Source organism: Dermacentor andersoni, chromosome 2 (assembly GCF_023375885.2).
Source record: "Dermacentor andersoni chromosome 2, qqDerAnde1_hic_scaffold, whole genome shotgun sequence".
NCBI lineage: Eukaryota > Metazoa > Arthropoda > Arachnida > Ixodida > Ixodidae > Dermacentor > Dermacentor andersoni.
In genome coordinates this window covers 135662392-135681323 of record NC_092815.1, presented here as the reverse complement: position 1 = coordinate 135681323, position 18932 = coordinate 135662392, and the positions used below count along the sequence as shown (strand labels likewise).

The window sequence follows — 18932 nt, the reverse complement described above, 5'->3', positions numbered from 1 at the left end:
GGTCGCGAGCGGGCGAAGGCTGCGCCGCTTTGTCTTCGGCTGAAATCTCCGCTCGCGATCGACGTTCCGGTTTGCCGGGAGCATTTTCTCGGTGCTTTAATTTTCGCACCGGAAAGCGGCCGCCCCGTGTGTATGCCTTTGTGAGTGCCCTTGCGTGTGCGTTCGAAAGACGGACGTAACTGCGCGTACATCCAGGTTCATTCTCTCTTGTTTGTTTTTCCGCTGCAATGTTGTGTAGCTTCTTTTCTTTTTTCTTTTTCCTTGTCTACGGCAGTTCGGCTACTCGTACTTTGAACTGATGATTTTCTGCATGCTTTCATACGGGAAGAGGGAAAAAGGAGAGAGAGAGAGAGAGAGAGAGAGAGAGAGAACGGACTGCGGGGATTACAGAGCCGGAATTTCTGATCACTCGAACAGTTAACGCGTACATATATACGCACGAAAGCCATCAGCACCGCTTGCGCTTGTGGCAAGCGTAGCAGCAGCAAGAAGAAGAAGCGAAAAAAAGAAACGTGCACTGGAATAAATTAAGGAAAGAAAAACGCAGAACTTCACCATGTGGGGACCGCCCTGGAAGAATCTCGCGCATACTCGGCACGCACACCCGCTGGGTTTTATAGTATACGGTGGCAAGCAGACTGCCTCGCCTGGGTTCTGTCTCTCCCCTCCCTCAATTCACCGCAAAACTGCTCTGTGCCAGTGTATATACACACACACACACACATATATATATATATATATATATATATATATATATATATATATATATATATATATATATATATATATATATATATATCGATAGCCGTTGGCCTAGGAGCCACCGAGAGGCTTGGCGAGGGAACGGTAAAGTGAGGGTGTACGACGCGCGGCCTTTCTCCGTATATGCGCTGGACGGAGAAACCAAAGCGCCGGGCGTATAACACAGAAGCACGAATGGTGGAAGGTGGGAGCAAATCATCCTCCATATTGCAACGTCGCTGCGTTACACCATCCAAGTCTACCACGAGTCAGTCGAAGTGGTTATTAAGTTTAGCTGTATTAACGCATTACGCCTACCTAATGCATCAAACGGGACTATTCTTACCGTAAGAATAACAGCTTGGTGAGCCAGAAAGGACGCCAAAGCGAACGGTGGTGGCGGCGCGGCGCTGACATTTCCGCACCAGATTTCCTTGACGTCAGGGATGTTGCCTACTCGGGGGTAGCGAATTACTTATCGATAGGGAAATATTACGCTTACGCTCCAAGAAGGGCTGTGTCGCTATATGGCATGCCTGACAACATTTGTGAATTTTCAGGACACCCGCCGTGGTTGCTTAGTGGCTGCGGTGTTGGGCTGCTAAGCGCGAGGTCTAGGGATCGAATCCCCGCCACGTCATCGAAATGCGAAAACACCCGCGTACTTAGATGTATAAGTGCACGTTCAAATTATTCCGGAATCCCCCCCTACGGCGTGCCTCATAATTAAATCGTGGTTTTGACACGTAAAGCCCAATAATTTAAGGAATTTTCAGGGCGCATAACCGGCTAGAAGTCTTTCAAAATACGACTCTACAATGACGTCGTGCGCTCGGCGGCTTATGTAGGCGGGATTCAATGAGAAGTTTGACATTTATTTCTCTCATTCAATAGCCGAATCTTTTCTTCCAAATAAGTGGGAATGGTGCTCATTTAAGGCGTGCTGCACCAGTTTCAATATGTTTGTTGTTTATCTTTAGTGCAATCGCACTCTATAATAGGCGCCCTTCAAGTATACGGGAAGCGCTAAACGCACTGCAGAGGCGTCGGAAGACGCGGACGCGCGTCCATGTGGTTTCTGCTTAGGGGCGCGTTTGAACGCCATCTTCATACGCGTCGTGTACGTGCGCCGCTGCGCGAGCGCCCTCCTTTCTTCGTACCTCCCCCCCACGCCCCATTCACTCTTGGGAAGAGAATCCGCTTCGTCGCGGAGGTGTTTCCGTTGCGTCGAGCTGTCCTTTGCACGTCCGTCATGTCCTTTGCGTGCCTGGGTTGTCAGAATGTGCACGTATTCTGTCGTTCGTGTAGTGACTCGTTTTTTACACCGCTAGCCGTGATACTTAAGGTAGGCCATTTAATGAATTAATTAATCAAATGGTTTACGTAGGTACCGAACATGCGGGAGTAGTTAAAAACAGTTTTCCATGCGCGCTGCCGGCGAGAAGAAGAAAAAAAACTGCCACGGAACAGATTCTGTCAAACTCGACCCCTTTCACGTTCGCAAGTTCTCGCTCCTCTTTTCAGCAGTTGAGATCTCTGGTCGCGAGTTTGGTGCGCGATCCCTGGAATAAAATTACCGGGGTGTAGTGTCCTTGATAGCCTTGTGTTTCATCTTCTGTCGCCGGCTTTGTTGTTTCTACTTCCGTGCTTCTTGCCTCGTTTCCTTCGATGTGTAAACGTCCCACTTTGTTTTTCTTTTTTTTTCCCCGTTTCTATTCTTAGCACTTCCATCGCTGCGTGCCGTGCAACGACAGTTAACTTGTAGTAGAAGTCGCCGTCATTCCTTTCCCGAATCACGAGTGCCGTTCTCCGCCGCCTCTCCCCCCTTCCTCCTCTTTGTCGCGCTCAGTGACGGCCATTGTTGCGCCCGTAAGGAGCAACGGGCGCCCGAGCTGTACGCGCTGCTGCCGGTGTGCGTGGGCGTCGATGAGGTTCGTTTACGCGACCCCGTTGTTGTTGTGACGGGCGGCGCGCGGCAGCAGCGAGGCCTCGCTCGCTTCCATCAATCTATACCGGGGCTGGAGGGGCGGGGGCGGGGGGGGGGGGGGGGTGAAGAGAGAGGGTGTGAGGGTTGGAGGAAGGAGCCGATGAGCCGGGACACGGTCGCGTAAAGGGAAAGGCGCTCAGACAATGGGCAACTGTCGCCTAACGAATGAGAATCAATTACCTCTGCTATAGCGAGACGAACCGTTTATCTTCATTTGCGTCGTGTGCCTGGGACATAGCGAGCCGTGCGCCTCCCCCCCCACGTTCCTTTTGTTTTGTGATCGCTTTTCGCCGCTCGCGCGGTCTCGCCAATTAGTTTCGTTATTGGTGCGCGCGCGCGCGCGCGCGCGCACACACACACACACAGACACACACACACACACACACACACACACACACACACACACACACACACACACACACACACACACACACACACACGAGAGAGAGAGAGAGAGAGAGAAAACCAGTGAACCAATAATCTATTCTTCCTATATTTGATTACCCCCTCGCGTCTTCGCAAGCCTAGTGAATCTCCTCAAAACGATGAAATGGCTGCAATCAAAACGAGGTTTTCGGAAATTAAGTGAACAAATTCAGCGGGTCGGTGAACAGACGCGCTGTGGCATGATCGCTGATTCACTCGCTGTTGACGTGCGTACGTGTTAGCGTTTTGTCTTCCTCTTCGAGACATACACGTCCGTTACCAACACGCTCTCGTTATATCGCCGTCCAGGCCTGCCTCCTCCATCGCCGTCTTGCATATCGGCTTGCTGTACGCGCAGGCGGGCTCATTACGCGTTCATTCGCACTTTCGGCGCCCTCATTCATTATTCGCATCCTCATTCGGCCGCCGCTTTAATTAGTTGTCACCCGAACTCATTATACCCGGCTCGTCCTCCCATTTTCACTCATCCGGCCTACCGCATGCATTATTCACTTATTCGTCCCCCGACTGATCTTGATGACTCGTCGACCAAGGGTGTCGACAAGTGTCTGCTGCCCTATATTTCCGACCGCGAGCGCGTTACTAGATTTACGCTCGATCGATTCAAAGCGTCACCGTACGCGTTTAATGCGGATGTTCGTTCTCTCAACCTTCCCTCTCCTTGGTATTTTTCTCGTCTGTGCAGCAGTCAGACTACAGAACAAAGTTCCATCATATGCCGGACCGTTAACTTCAGCGTTCTACTCACTCTAACCATCGTATTCGCGTAAGCGAGCAGCTATAGCTGCTTCTTTACGCGAATGTATATGATGGCTAGAGTAGGAAGACTATACTTTAATGAATAGAAAAGAGGAGAAGTAGGGCTGTAGAACGTGTCTCTAGCCTTCTACTCCTCACTGGTGTAAGGAGAAGTGGGAGATACGGGGCAAGCTGATTATGATATGGTACAATGAGCTACTATATACACGTTGTCCAATACGCGGATGCATGTTTTAGACATGCCACAAGCACGAGTAATCTTGTGCACACAAGACGTTATCGTGCAAACACTCTCTTCACGTCTCATAGCTCCTACAGACGACCGTCTAAGCGAGTCTCACATAGAAAGTTTAAGAGTTACATTATGATGCGTTGGGCATGGTCCACTGTTCTCCACGCACCTAAAAGATTTTCTTCCGAAAATGGGCGGGAGTCCAAGCACTCAACACTTGACTGAAGTGTCCTTCGCTCGGCCGCATATTGAGGGTACACGCAAAGTATGTGAGCTATTGTCTCGGGAGTTTGACAGATGCTACAGTCAGGGTCCTGTTCTCGTCATGGTATCGGTGAGTGTACACCACAAGGAGCCGTAATCGATGTATGAGTGTTTCCTGGCTTCCCCGCAGCCGAAGTGGAAACCGGAATCGCAAACCAGCGTCAAGTCTATAGAGACGCTCTTGCCGATGTCCGGGGTTGTCCCATTGTCGTGCCATAGAGGTTTTGATGGAGTTGTGGAGCAAGGCGTTGATGCCGTGCCGGGAAAAATTAAGTTGTATAATCTTCCCGTCAGTGTGTCCCTTTTTTGACTCCGCGTCAGTCTGTTCATTTCCAGCTATTCCACAATGGCTATAGGAATCCACTTCAGCATGATGGTATGCCCGGATTGAGACGCCTCAACAAGCAGAGCCATAAGCAAGAGGACATGCGATTCTGTGGTTGATATAGTTGCTTACGAGATGCAGCGCCGGTTTTGAGTCACAGAACACTGTCCATTTCTCGAGGCTTTGTTGAAGTATGCAGCGGACTGCTTCTCGAACGCCGGTCAAGTCAGCTGCTGTTGACGATGTTCTGTGTACTAATGGCTAGAATAAGTACCGGACGACCTTGTGTCCTCGTTCTGCGAAAGGTCCTCCCGCATGCCTAACGAAGCAGCGGCGATGGCTCTTACCTCAGTGGTTGGATACGGTTTTCAGATATCCATCTACGAAGCGGCCAAATCATAAGGAGTTGTTTCAAGCAAAAGTTTTGACACTAGGCACAGGCGTTCGAAGGTCTACATACTATATACAGTTGACAGAAGGCCCGCACAACGCCAACTGACGGGTTTCTTTACGGAAGTATACTCGACTTGTTGCATATATGCACGTGCGAGCGTCCAGTGGTCGGCTTTCTGTGACTGTGTCCAGCTTTTATGTTTGTTTGTTTTTATTACATGTTTGAAGCTTTCACTTTTAACTTTTCCTGGTGATTACCCCTTTTCAGTGGAATACGACGCTTGTTTAGATCTGAAGGCAGTGACAGTGTATCTACTACGCTTCCACCAGTATCCCAACACCCTCCGACCGGCGGTTGGGATCCGACACGCACGCACACACGCACGCTCGCATGCATAGACACACGGCAGCGGCGAGCATCTCGTGTCGCGACGCCCGTACCGTGTTCGGCTCAATGGACGAAGCGACGCGCCGGGTCGACGAGGAAGTGGGCGCCTCATTGGTTCGGCCTCCGGTGGCCCTGAGGGCAATCGCTGCTGCGGGCCTAGCGGTCGGCCCAGCTCGATATACGTACGCGATGGCCCTTCGACGACCCTGTTCGCCAACGGCGCGGTGGCCACATAGTGCTCGATGCATGCACTCGGCGGCTCTTCGACTGTTTCCGCAACTGCCGTGTCAGCGGGAGCACGCGATATGGCGAAGGACATGCATCAACTCGTCCATGTATACGAATGTAACTGCTGCATCCACAGTGGTGGATTCCTGGACGTGAATGATTGTGCAGTATTAAAGATCGGAGGGCACTAAAGCGCTTGCTTGGGGACCTTGCGAAAGCGGCAGTTATCCATAGGACTGGTGTGACTACTACCCGCGTTCTCGTTGTCGTGGTGGGCGCGGTTTTGACCGTCATTCCGCCCTCTCGCTGGTCACGAAGTAGGTGGACCGGCGTCGTTCAGGTGTGTCCGCAATAAGAAGGCGCATAAATAAAATTTAGAGGTCACAGCGGCTTGAAATGGTAGTCGTAGCACTTGACAAGGATGCGCCAGTGATGTGTACACGCATACCACGTGTTCAACCATGCGTCGTATGCACCTCAACCGCTGCTTGTATCGTCGCGCGCCAAGAACAACCTCAACTGTTTGCTTTTCGTGAGCTCTGCAGTGCGAAGTCGGGGGTCCGAGCGCCCAGAAGGATGGTGCCGTGCCAGGTGCAGGGAGAAAGAGAGGACCAGAGCGTCGTCCGAGAGATGAGGAAAACAAGCTCTATGTACAAATTTACATGATGACATGTTTGTACAAGAACGGCTCCATGATATTCAGAGCACAGTGCATGTCAAAGTCTTTACATGTCCGAACACTTCCTCACAACACTCAAGCTCCGCTTTTTAGGCAGTTCTTTTCCCTCTTTCGCTCGACGAGGGAATTCAGTGCCCTCTCTCTGGGCCAAATGCAATTGCACCACAGTCCGCAAGATCCCGCCCATGCTGTCGCACCACCTCGCCGGACTCCGCCTCTGGTGTCCAGGTTTCGACCCGCCCTCGATGCAATGACGAGGCAATTACAGGTGAAACAGGGGTCGTCGCTGTCCCATGGTAGTTGTCACTGTTGGCTCTTTGTGGCGATTATAGTCAGTTCGAAGGGAGGTTCTTTGTCTGCCGCTAAAAGTCTGCGCCGGGTCCCGTCGTAGTTCGGGCGGGCATTGGTCAACGCTTCACGAGGAGCTCACAAAGAACGACGCTGCCGTTTAGAGACGCACATGGCCGATGACCCATTGTAGTTTGGGGTCCCAGAACTCGTCTCGTTCCGTCAGCTCTGTGTCGTCGAAAAGACGAAGGCACGAAACACAGGCGCTGTCAATCACGTTGAGGTGGCGCTGGTTCCGTCGCCAGCTTTTTGGCGTCGTAAAGACGATGACGCGAGGATGGCACTTCATAGCTTCATGCTCACCGGTGAAGCACCTTTTGTCCTCGAGCGTCCAGTCGCGCGGCAATCTTTGCGTGTGGGCTTCTTTCACGCTCGGAAGAAACACTTTTATATAGCACGTATTGAGCAACAGAAAGCTGTATCGGGAGTTGTTTTTCATGTTGCTCTACAATTTTCTCAATGACACTTTTTGATCCCGTTATAATATCTGAGACGTTGGTTAAGACTAATGTAATTAGGCGGAATGCAAAAAACAATCTGAGTATCTCCAAGCGACGGCAAACAACAGTGTACACCTTGATTCGATCCAGCTACGTGGCATTTGCATATATTTAAATCTTGGTGCACGATAGTTGGGACACACCCACGTATACTCGTAGCAGAAATCGTCGGTTAGCTATCCGCGTCTCGCGGGTATACACGCGAAAAGAGAGAAAAAAAGAAAACATCCCAGTGACGTGGTCTGGCGGTGCGTTTCATCTGGTAAACTTCTCTTTTCGGGCTGTTTGTGAGCTCCGGCGTGGCACACATATATACTGCAAGACATGTGACTGCAGCCAAGTTGCATGCCCCCGCAGCCGCCCTCTTATCAGCTCTTCCCGCCCGCGGTCAGAAGACTGCTTCTTCCTCCGGCGCTTTGTTTACTTGTTTTTAGAACAGGACGGCGAGGAGACCGCAGCAAGTATATACGCAGTACAAATGTCGAGCCGAGCAGCTTTAAAACAGCGATTGGCCGTATCGCTACAGGATGCCGCGCGACCTCGCGGCTAGTCGCTATTCCGAGTGCGCAGAGGAGCCGCGTGACTGAATATCTGCACACTGGTTGCGTGTGCCTTCCTCTGGGCTGTGTGCACCGATTGCTGGCATTCGTGCCACATATCGCGCTTTCTTCCGCGTTTTTTAATGCGTTAGCATTAGGAGTGTCAAAGTGGGGAAACAAGAGGTATATGTGAAGTGTGGGAAGCCTGTCACGTGGTGTGTGTATATATATATATATATATATATAGTTGCACTTCGCTCCTCGAAGAGGCAGGACGTGCAGGTGTCGAAGTGATCTCGTGAACAGCACTTTGCAACGTGGTGAATGCTGTTTCGGTCATGAATCCGGGACCACAGGGACGTGCGAAGTAATGCTAATGAATTTCTCTCGCATTTACTGCTAAATCGGCACTGAATTTCTTTCTTTATTTAATTCGAGCAGACTCTTTTTTTTTTTTAGTACATCGCCTTGATCATATAGTGCGTGCTATTTAGCCTGTTCAAGTGGGATTACCTCGAAGAAGCGGGCATTGTACGACAGACCGAAATGTTCACTTGCCTGATTAACAAAACTTCCACTAATTAACGCTTTTTTTTAAAGTTGTTTGCTTTAGGGCGCACGTTGAAGTTGCGAAATTGAAGTCGTGGGCAGTATAGTGAACGTCCTAAGCAAGAATCGTGGCGCTCCTCTTTTGAGATATCTTGTTTAACGTTAAAATACATTGGCGTTTCAGTTAAGTTTCCCCAAATTAAGCTTCCTTTCAGCCATAGTTCTGAGGCGCTCTTATAAATGCAATGGTAGTGTTTGTTTGTTTGTTTGTTTGTTTGTTTGTTTGTTTGTTTGTTTGTTTGTTTGTTCTTCTTCAGGCCACCAAGGGAAACAAAACCACGGTAGACAATTAAGAATCCAGCGCGACTTACTTTGTCTGCGCGTACTGAAATTGCCCCTCGGTTTAGTCGTCATTCGCCGTTTAGTCACCGGCCGAGCGGACAACCACAATTGGATATTTGGCTTTCGCCTCAAGCGCCTGAGTCATATCAGGGGTTCACTCGTATACGTTGACATATGTGTTTAGAGCCGTCATCAGACTTAACCCGAACCATGAAGACGCATGCACAGCGACTTATGACTTAAACGAACGCGGTCTGTAAGCGGAGCAGTTAAACATCGAATGCTTTACAAAGACGCATTATAAGCTTACACATTCTAGGCAGCCCAACCAGAAATCTCCAGCACCTTCCGCAGGAGAAGGAAAAGAGGCGCCTACAAATTAAGCGCACGTGTTCGGGTTAAGTATGGCGATGCACGGCCGTACTTATTTACGCCACGTGAAACGAGCAAGCGTAATTAACGCGGCGCGTTCACGCGGAGAGAGCTATAACTAAAGAAAAAAAAAAACGAAACGAAAAGCACTGAACACTCGTGATCCGTGGACAAAGCACGATGCGCCTGTGTAATTCCGTAGGCAATCTCCCCGCGTGTACAGAAGCGGTGCTGCCGATACCACGATGAACCGCGCTGCCTGTATACGTGTATACGTACCCTCCATGCTGAGGCATCTGCCGTCATCACCTTCGCGGTCGGACGGAATCCACCGGACCGTTACGTCCCGCTTCGCTTCCACACGCAACCACCACCTCTGGAGCGCGAGAAATCGGCCAATTACAATGCCCATTACACGGCCGGCACTCAACTGCGCCGGCGCTGCGGTGTGCCATTTGATCTAAATCTGTATAGCGTTCCTTCCCCGAGCGTTACACACAGCCTTCCATGCATATATCCTAGAACTCGGCTGCGTATAAGCATGTATTACGTCCGTTGCAACCGTTATATTATTTTCGTCCCCCACCCCCACCCCCCCCCCCCCTCTTCTCCGCCTCGGTACGCGTTCCGCCGAAGGTTGCGTTTAGCCCGGTGTGGTCCTTTCGCGGTCGAGTTTGCGGAACCGGTTTTTATGATTGTGTTTTTTTTGTTAGCTCGCTAACGACGACTTGCTGACCGAGAGCGCGGACGAGCGCGCACCATCGATGCCTGCGTGTCTACGACCACCTCAAAGGCGCCCCAAAATAAAACTATAATAACAATTATAACGAAATGCCTTTTGTGGTAAAACGTATCTCTGTATTTCTGGTTACGTGTGCTGCATGGTTCCACATCGTTTGTGCTCTCGATCACTTCTTTTCTCAATCCCTCCCTCTCTCTCTCCTAATTCGCTAGCCGTGGGAACAGGAACTTAGTGAGGGAGGTAAACTAAAAGTCCTGCATAATATATTCAACGTGCGCTAGTATTTGCGCTATAGGATACGCGTAATATGAGTTTCAATTGCGGTCGATTCTTACGTGTGTGTGTGTGTGTGTGTGTGTGTGCGCGCGCGCGCGGTGGCCGCCTCTTCGTGCCGATATACGCATATATTTCCCCGTACATATAGTGCGTGCATAGAAACGTGGCTGCTTCTAAGGTTTTCGGCTATTGTCAATGCGTGTTTTGCATGTGCTACCATTTCTGTCTTGCTATAACCATTTACATGTACTTATGACCTTTTCTCGCGTGTGGTTATTAGCAAGCAACCGTAACTTATTAGATCGTTTGTCTGTTAAACGTTGTTTCCTATAGAGTGTATACACTTGATCAGACTATAGTAATCAAGCGTTCACAGGGTTGTCGATTTGCAATTGAAATGAGATTGATTTCTTTCTTTCTTTCTTTCTTTCTACGCACAGCAGGAATATTCTGAACGATATGGCCTTGAATCGCCAGAGCTATATAGAGCTTCATCAAAGAACACTTTCTTCGTGCGTGTATACATTCGGTCTGTCTACACTGCGCGGTGAACATTATTTGCAGGCCCACGCCGTGTCGTCCGCATTCTTGCTTCGGCCCTTGCCCTTGCCCAGTCTTGTCGACGCCGCCATGTATACATACCAGCCAGCCCGCGTCAACGCCCTCGCGACCACAAGACCGCAACGCTTCCTCCAAATATTGGGGAGTCATTTACAGGGCGCAGGGGAGCTATAGCTTGGCCCGTGGTCCGACGATGTCCGACGAGGATAATCTCGACGGCTTACACTGCGCAGAGTACGGATTATAATCCTCCTAAAGGGACTGCTGCTTTTAGACGACACCGAACGTTGTAGGATATTTAACGCGCGATAAAGCGTGTCACATGTTTGCGCGTTTTCTGTACACCTCTGCATTCGTCGCTCATCGTCTCACTTTTATTTGTGGTGTACGGCTTGCGTATACATACATGGTGTCGTGCGCGCAGACGTTATGAACTATATACCTGTATACGCTGTTGGGCAGCTTCTGATATACATAGACATCTCATTGGCCTATACGCTGAGTCCGAGCAATGTCCATGGTCTCCAGACTCCAATACTGGATGTAGTTCCAGGCTTTCGTACAACAGTAGTGTTGTGGAGCGGCCGTGGGCTCGCGGACGTCTCGCATATAGGACGTGTACCTCACTGCAGGATACGGCCAGCACATAGGCATATATACGTGGGCAATTCACTCAAAGCGCAAACGCGCGTTTTTCACGTTTCGCACACAGCTCGTGCAAGCATGCACGCCCAGCGCTGTTACGCCGATATGTGTACGCTAACAGAGCTATATATGCATAGCCAACATTTGGCCGTGAACTAGTTAATCGGAGCGTATTGCTTAGCTATAAGCAACACGCTCCGATTAACTAGTTCACGGCCAAATGTTGGCTATATAGCTTAAAGCTCCCTCCCGCCCGCGGCAGCCGAACGATCTGTGTGAAATGCGGACGGGCGAGAGGCGTTATTACAGCTTGTCTCCTCGAACGAGCACGTCGTTCGGAGTATATCGACCTGACCATCTTTACGGCCGTGACCGTGGCGGCGCGCGCGCGGACGCGCTATTTCAGGGTTACCGGCTAAAAAAGAACCGGCGCCTCCTCGGCGAAGATTCCGATCACGGTTCGGCGTGTTCGGTCACGTATACGTGCAGAGGCGCGGGCTGCCGTCCACCCATTGTTTTACGTGCAACAGTTTGGCGTCACGTTTGCAGAATAAGCGGGTCGACGACGTCAGACGATGCTCGCGCGCGCGCGCTTTTGTGGCGATTTGATGGGAAGAATTTATAACGTAGTATTCTTTTATATGAGTCTATTTTTTTTACAGGCACGTAAAAAACAGATGTTCAAAGGAACAATTTGAGTAGGACGCGTCGTTAAACATAAAAGATTTTTTTACCATCGCGACGGTATACGTCAGGAGTGTGTGCTCATATCGCGCTGTATACGTGTGACGCGCGGGCAGAACTGCATACAACCTCTGCCGGCTCCATGGGTGCGTAATTGTGTATATATGTATCATAGATGATGCTCTTGCTCATGTAGTATTTCTTCTTTTTTTTTTTCTTTTGCGGCGTCCTTCCTCGCGTTTTTCCTATACGGCTTACATTGTGAAACGGCACTTTTGCGGGCGGGCGCTTCGCTAAAATGTGGTCCACTATAGCCGAATGATAATGATCGCGAAGTGTTCCATACTTTAGTTCAAGAATGCATTCCCTATATGAGACATTTGACAAAGACGGCTCGAACAAGTTACGCCGAGTTCTCCGTGAAGGATATATAGTTAGTGACCATATGTACCCTTGCAACAACGGCCGGCTTCGAAAATTAACTGTGAAGGCAAAAGAGGAAGGGGGAAAATAAATGGAGGAGAAACGGATGAGGGGGACGAAAGTGGCGCAGTATATCCTCTGGTGACATGCAGGATGATATGCTCCGTGTATTTTCCAGTCAGGGTTCATATATTTACGGAATACTTAAAAATCGTTTCATTGCATGTACAGCCAGCCGGTGCTGCGGCTTCGAATTTGTCAGTGGTAAATCACCGTCTTGGAGCATGTACGTGCACAGTTTAATCACTGGCTGCAAGCGTTACGAGAAAGTAGAAAAAGAAAACAGTCTTTCGCCATTTTGTTGATCGACGGAGCACGCCACGTGGAACATCCTGTGAAACACGGGCAGGGCCTTCAAACGAAGCAGTCGTATGTAGCTGTAATATACGCATGCAGACTGTAGTGAAATAAAACCTGCATTGAGAACGCAGGGGGTTAACATTACCCCCAAACCTAATATGCGTATTTATTTTCAGTTTTTTCTTTTCTTCTTGACACCACTTGACACAACTGCATGGGAAAGACATGTCGCGTACACGTATGCGTATACTACAGGTTCGGCAGAATAAGCCGACACTCTCTCATACTCACTCGCCAATATTTTCGCGAACGATGTGTACTCGATCACACTCATGTGCGCGCTATCGTCTACACCGTTACCGACGGAGATACATCTGCAGTGCGCTCTCAGGGCAACGTAACGTTGGTCGACCCCGCCGTTCAGTCGGTTACGACAGCCATATGGGCATCCATATGTAGATACACGTGGCACGAGTACATACGTACAGCGGGTAGGAGGGCGCTTTTCGGCACCGGTGGGCTCTCGGAATCCGCCCTCCGTTCGGGAGGTTTTTCCTTCAACGCTGTGTGCGCGAATGAAAGGCGCGCTCGCGCGCCACACGAGGAATACGCGCGCGTTTCGCCAATGGCTTATCATCGAACCGACGACCGCATTCCTCCCTCCCCCCCCCCCCCCCCCCCGCCACCCTTTTTTTTCGTCTGCACGCGCACCTTCTGCGTGTGTGTGTTTTAGCAAAGCCGCGAAGCGACTGTATGTAGACTTGCTCATGCGTCTGTATAGCCTGCTTTGGCGATCGACGAAATTCCGTTAGTGCCGTTGCCACATAGTAAGGAGAACGGTCGGCCACTTTGGTGAATCCAAGAAAGGAGCACTCACCCCGCGCACAGTTTGTGTTTGCAAGTATTCTAGGCGCGGTCGGTTGTGAGATGGAGGTTTGGGTCTTGGAATCGGCTGCCCAAGCTTCTTTTGTGGACTCTGTAGGAAACGCCTTCTATAGTTACCATAAAATTGTCGTATACGTAACTCGGCCAAGCGCTGCCCCCCATCCGTTTCCCGAGAGTTCGACTCTCCATCTACAAAACACTCGCACACATTCACACACTGATATATACGGTGGCTGCCCAACAGTCCAACCGCTAAGGCGGCGGCCTCGTCAAAATGTTGCGCACCATTTCTAAAAACGCGCGGCTCATGGTGCAGCCGTGCGTGTTCCTTGGCTTGTTCGCGGAGGGGGGGGAGGGGGAGCACACCCTCTGCTGACCCCGTTTCAACGGACGCACTCTGGGGCCGAGAAAGTGATTTTTTTTTTCTCCTTTCGGTATTACTCGCGCGAGGAAACGTCGCATTTGCCTTATTTACTTTCTCTCTTTTCTTCCGCGCTTCTGATCAGTTTCGCAACGGTGCCGTACCCATCCACCTCATCGCTTGATCGAGTGCCCGCTCATGCGGCGTGCGTATACAGCCGCGTCCGCCACCCATTCGCAGAAACGCCGCATGCCAGCGCGGGCGGTCTTCCAAGACGTGTCGAGTCTGAGAAGCGATGGCCGTATAATGCACCCTCTATTTTATCGGGTGTGCGCGAACTAGGGAGAGTATATATATATATATATATATATATATATATATATATATATAGTATGTTTCGCGCGCATGAGAGAAGCGTTGGCGCTTGTTTCGGCTTCGGCGATTCGGGCCCTTCTTGCATCCCCTTCCGGGGTTTCGGTGTGGAAAGTGGGAATTTCGCTTGATCGGTTATTTTACTTCTTTTTTTTCAATATTAATGTATACACGCTGTCCCGCAGCGCACGGATGATGTGCTATGCCCGCGATGCAGCTGGCAACGTCACCACGGAACAACGAGCAAGTTGTGCCATAGTTCGCACCCAGTGCCGATGAGATCGACTTCGTTGTTCTTATAAGCTGCAGCTATGGCTCGCACCGCACTTCATTCGACCGGCGCGCTGTCAGGCAGGAAATCGGCTTGCCGAAGGAGGCTGCAGGAAGAGAACTTATTGGGGCGGTGGCTCGGGAGTTCTTCAGGTGACAACCCCCGTTTAGCGGCTTTCTCAAAGAATGTTCCGAATTTATGCTGCCTGCGTCGCAAGACGCGTTGCCGGTCCTTGCGGCAGGGGCCGGTAACAGTGCCCGAACTGCTGTTCCCCTCAGTCTGTCGAGGAACTTGAAACGAAGACTCTACAGAGGGCCTCGGTGCCCGAAATTACCGTAGGTCACGTTACATACGCAAGATGGCTTCGAAACCTTGGACAAAAATTGTACACGGGCATGGACGGTTTCTAAAAAGAAACGGAACGGTTTGAGTGTGCCTCGAAGGAACGTCTGTGTATGGACCTTTTCTAGACTCTTATATAAAGTATGTCGAGACATTCCGAAACCTCGAAGTACGTCTGCTGTGCTGTGGAATCGAACTCAGGACGTCGGGACCAGAGCCACTTGGAGCTGCCGCGTGCGAAGGAATGCCACGTAATGCGTATGCACGGCTGCGGAAAGCACGAAGGCAGCTAGCTAGCTGTGCGTAAAAAACGAACCATTGACATTTGATTTGAGGGTCCCGACGCCGCGGTGCTGCTGACACATATGCGTGCGACATGTGGCGTCGTTGGCTTGGCTCCGATGCCTAACTGACTCATCACATAATATACGTGTGCGTCTTTCGCAGCGGGCTCAGGTGCGCGCTCCTTTTAAGCCAGGCGCTCGCCGCTGGCACGTGTTTTCGTTATGCTGCTCTGACGCCTCTCTGCCTTACTGGCTGGCTGGCTGGCTCGTATAAGCGCGCAGCCATGCGTCATCTGTAGGCCCGTGTGTGTGTGTGTGTGTGTGTGTGTGTGTGTGTGTGTGTGTGTGTGTGTGTGTGTGTGTGTGTGTGTGTGTGTGTGTGTGTGTGTGTGTGTGTGTGTGTGTGTGTGTGTGTGTGTGTGTGTGTGTGTGTGTGTGTGTGTGTGTGTGTGTGTGTGTGTGTGTGTGTGTGTGTGTGTGTGTGTGTGTGTGTGTGTGTGTGTGTGTGTGTGTGTGTGTGTGCGTGCGTGCGTGCGTGCGTGCGTGCGTGCGTGCGTGCGTGCGTGCGTGCGTGCGTGCGTGCGCGCGCCTATAGTGCGCGACAAGGTTCTGAGGATACGTTTATTACCAAGGTAACGGTCCACCTTATCGGTATACTTGTTGATTTGCCACACGCGGGGTGATGACCGTGTAATGCACCCTCTACGCTTTGTTACAGTCTGCTGCTCGGTGCATGCATCACACCGTGCACATTACAACAAAAAAAAAAAAGAAAAAAAAATGACCGTAAGCTCAATTATTCCGGGAGTAACTCCTTGCTGAATGCATAATTACGTTTTCGAAAATGCTTTCGCTCTTCTATGGGTGTACGTTTTACTCTCCCTGCGAGTGGCGGGGCAAGAGGGGATTATTCAACGAGCACGTCCGCGAAAATGTACGTTTAATAAAGGTCAAGCAATCACACCATTACACTGTAAAAGTAGTTGCCGTAGTACTACTCCCTTTCTTCTCAGGGTGATGCGAGAGAGCATCCGTGGCTTTCTTCTACCCTTATTCGCTTATTTCCTTATTCCAGCGCTTGTGTATATCCTTTCTATGTGAACGTGCACGTGGCAGATGTAAGTGTGGTGCTTCAATATCATGGTTCACCAACTATCGCGTCAGTATACTTTGTGCTGATTCCCCGTTCGTTTCATCTTCCAAATCTGTGGGTTTCCTTCCCCCCGTCCTAGCGGAAAATCGAAGTCGCAAGAAAGAAAGAAAGAAAGAAAGAAAGAAAGAAAAGGACGGAGGCGTCGATCGGAGAGAACCACTCGAGAAACGCGAGTTCGAACTCCGGTTTGATGAGCTGCGCCCTTTCGCGCTCCGCGAGCCCCGCCCACACAGCTGCGGCGTGCTGCGCAAATCGGCGGACTAAACGCGGCGAAGGAACTGGCGCAATTATACGACGCGTCGTTTCAACTGCCTCGCCTGCTGTTCATTTGTGTCTGTCTCGTCATCGCCCGCTCGTACACCGGACGTAGCCGTCTTGCAAGGCGCCCTTCCCCCCCCCCCCCCCCCCCCCTCACCCCCGCTCCACTTTGAGCAGGCGCCGGAAGATGCTTCGAGAACTTAGTTCTCGAAGATCATTTCTATAAGGAGCTTCGAGAACATGGTCCTTTCCATCGGTATTATAACAAAATTTAGAACCGGAGGCGCGTACTTCATTGCACCCGTCATGCCCAGTGGCGTTTGTTTTTGTAGTCGTCACTGGTTATCTTCTCATATATGGACGGAGCAGTACAGTGCGTGGAGGTAATTTCTGTATTATTTTTTAATTATCAGTTCGTTTTTCACCTATATTGATTGGCTTAGTAAATATATAGATAAATAAATACATAAATAAATAAATAAGAGATGTGTACAACGCGATTTGGATCTGTAACAACAAGCAGCTGAAAGGTTGAACGTGATGAATGTCGGTTTTTATTTGTTATTGTATTGTTTCTTTTATGAGTGTGTAAAGGAGCATGTTGAGGTTGACGTTCAGGCGTATCGAACGAACACCAGAGGGCAGTTTCTCGTAAGCGATGTAGGCACTTTTCGAATAAAATTTACACACTCGGCATATAAAAGCAAAGGGCGCGGGAGAGGGGAGGGTTATTAGGCAAAAAAAATATTTTAAAAATATTTCAAGCAGCTCGACAACTGGCCCCAATAGCGTTTTCAGCCACATCAGACTTGTATCTTCATTCATGTATCTTCATTCATGTATACACTTCTGGATTGTTTGTCATGTGCTATCTATCAATAATTGTTAGTCGTGAGTGGTTGTTTAGTTTTCATGAAAAAGTGAGGTAATTCCTGATGGACGCATTAAAACTTTCTCTGTACATGAACGGTGCCCACCAGAGGCGAATGGATAAAGAGACGTGTATGTGGATAACAGCAAATGTGGACCCGTATTCACGAAGTCGTTCAATTACGATATGTCAGTATCAGTCAGCAGCGACAGTGAATATGTTATTTGTATTTTTTTTATTGCCGCTCACGACCATACGTTTTTTTTTTTTTTTACATTGCCATTCATAAGTATGATCAGGTGTATCCGTTGTCATCTAAATTGTTGCAGAAATGTATTTCTTTCTTCTTCGTCTTCATATTCCTCGTTTTCCCCCGTTGATCTCTTAGTACCTCTTCTTCTTTTTTTTTTCAATTCTGCGTGCATCTCTCGTCACGTACTTGCTCACTGCTTCTCTAGTTTATTAACATCACATGACGCGCCAAGTTCGCATTATCTTGTGTTTATCGATGTATTCGCATGCATACGATCTTGTAGTTTTTACATCGGGGGCTATTCTTTCATAATAATGGCACCATGCAAGCATTCAACTTCGACAGCGCGGTAGTTACGACAGGCACGAGCAAAGAGAACACGGAACAGCGCTCGACCTCTTGCATTCTCTTTGCTCGTCCCTGTCGTACGAGGTGCTGTCAAAGATGGATCGCTTAACCAACTAGGGCCCACCGCCGTGGTTGCTTAGTGGCTATGGTGTTGGGCTGCTAAGCACGAGGTCGCGAGATCGAATCCCGGCCACGGCGGCCGCATTTCGATGGGGGCGAAATGCGAAAACGCCCGTGTACTTAGATTTAGGTGCACGTTAAAGAACCCCAGGTGGTCGAAATTTCCGGAGTCCCCCACTACGGCGTGCCTCATAATCAGAAAGTGGTTTTGGCACGTAAAACCCCATAATTTAATTTTTAACTAGGGCCCAATTTGCGATCGTATATGTAATATGTGTGTATCGGTATGTTATCTTTGGAAACTTTGGAAATTGAAGGCCGTTGGCCATTGAGAAACAGTTATTCCGGGTGAGAAACCCGCGACGTGAATTCGACCCTTCGGATGCGAACGTGCGTATAAAACGACGTGTTGCCTTTTCTCAGACGAAGAAGCACAGGGAAAGAACGGAGTGATGCTCGCCAAAAGCTGTTGCCCCCCTCCCCCGCTTGACGCGTGCATCGTGCCTCGGCGTGTCCAGGGGGGACTCGAGGTTCTGCGCAGCTGTCTGCGGGCTGCTGCGGGTTTTTGTGGCCGCGTTCTGGCTCGGTCGTGACTCTGTTGACGCCGGCTGGCGCCGCCGCTTTGCTGCG

The 18932-nt window shown here is 50.0% G+C and overlaps 1 protein-coding gene across 2 annotated transcripts in view; it reads left to right on the top strand.

Moving 5' to 3' along the window:
* The window catches only part of LOC126540672 (uncharacterized), a 163909-nt gene that overhangs the window by 20826 nt on the left and 124151 nt on the right, over positions 1-18932 (top strand). Inside the window, exon 1 of one of the 2 annotated variants that reach the window (XM_055076224.2) lies at positions 12054-12147. The exons of the other annotated variant lie outside the window; for it this stretch is intronic. Coding sequence (XP_054932199.1) covers positions 12144-12147 — 4 coding nt within the window. The 5' untranslated portion in view covers positions 12054-12143. Of the gene's footprint in view, positions 1-12053; positions 12148-18932 lie in introns of those variants that run through there. 2 annotated transcript variants of the gene reach the window in all.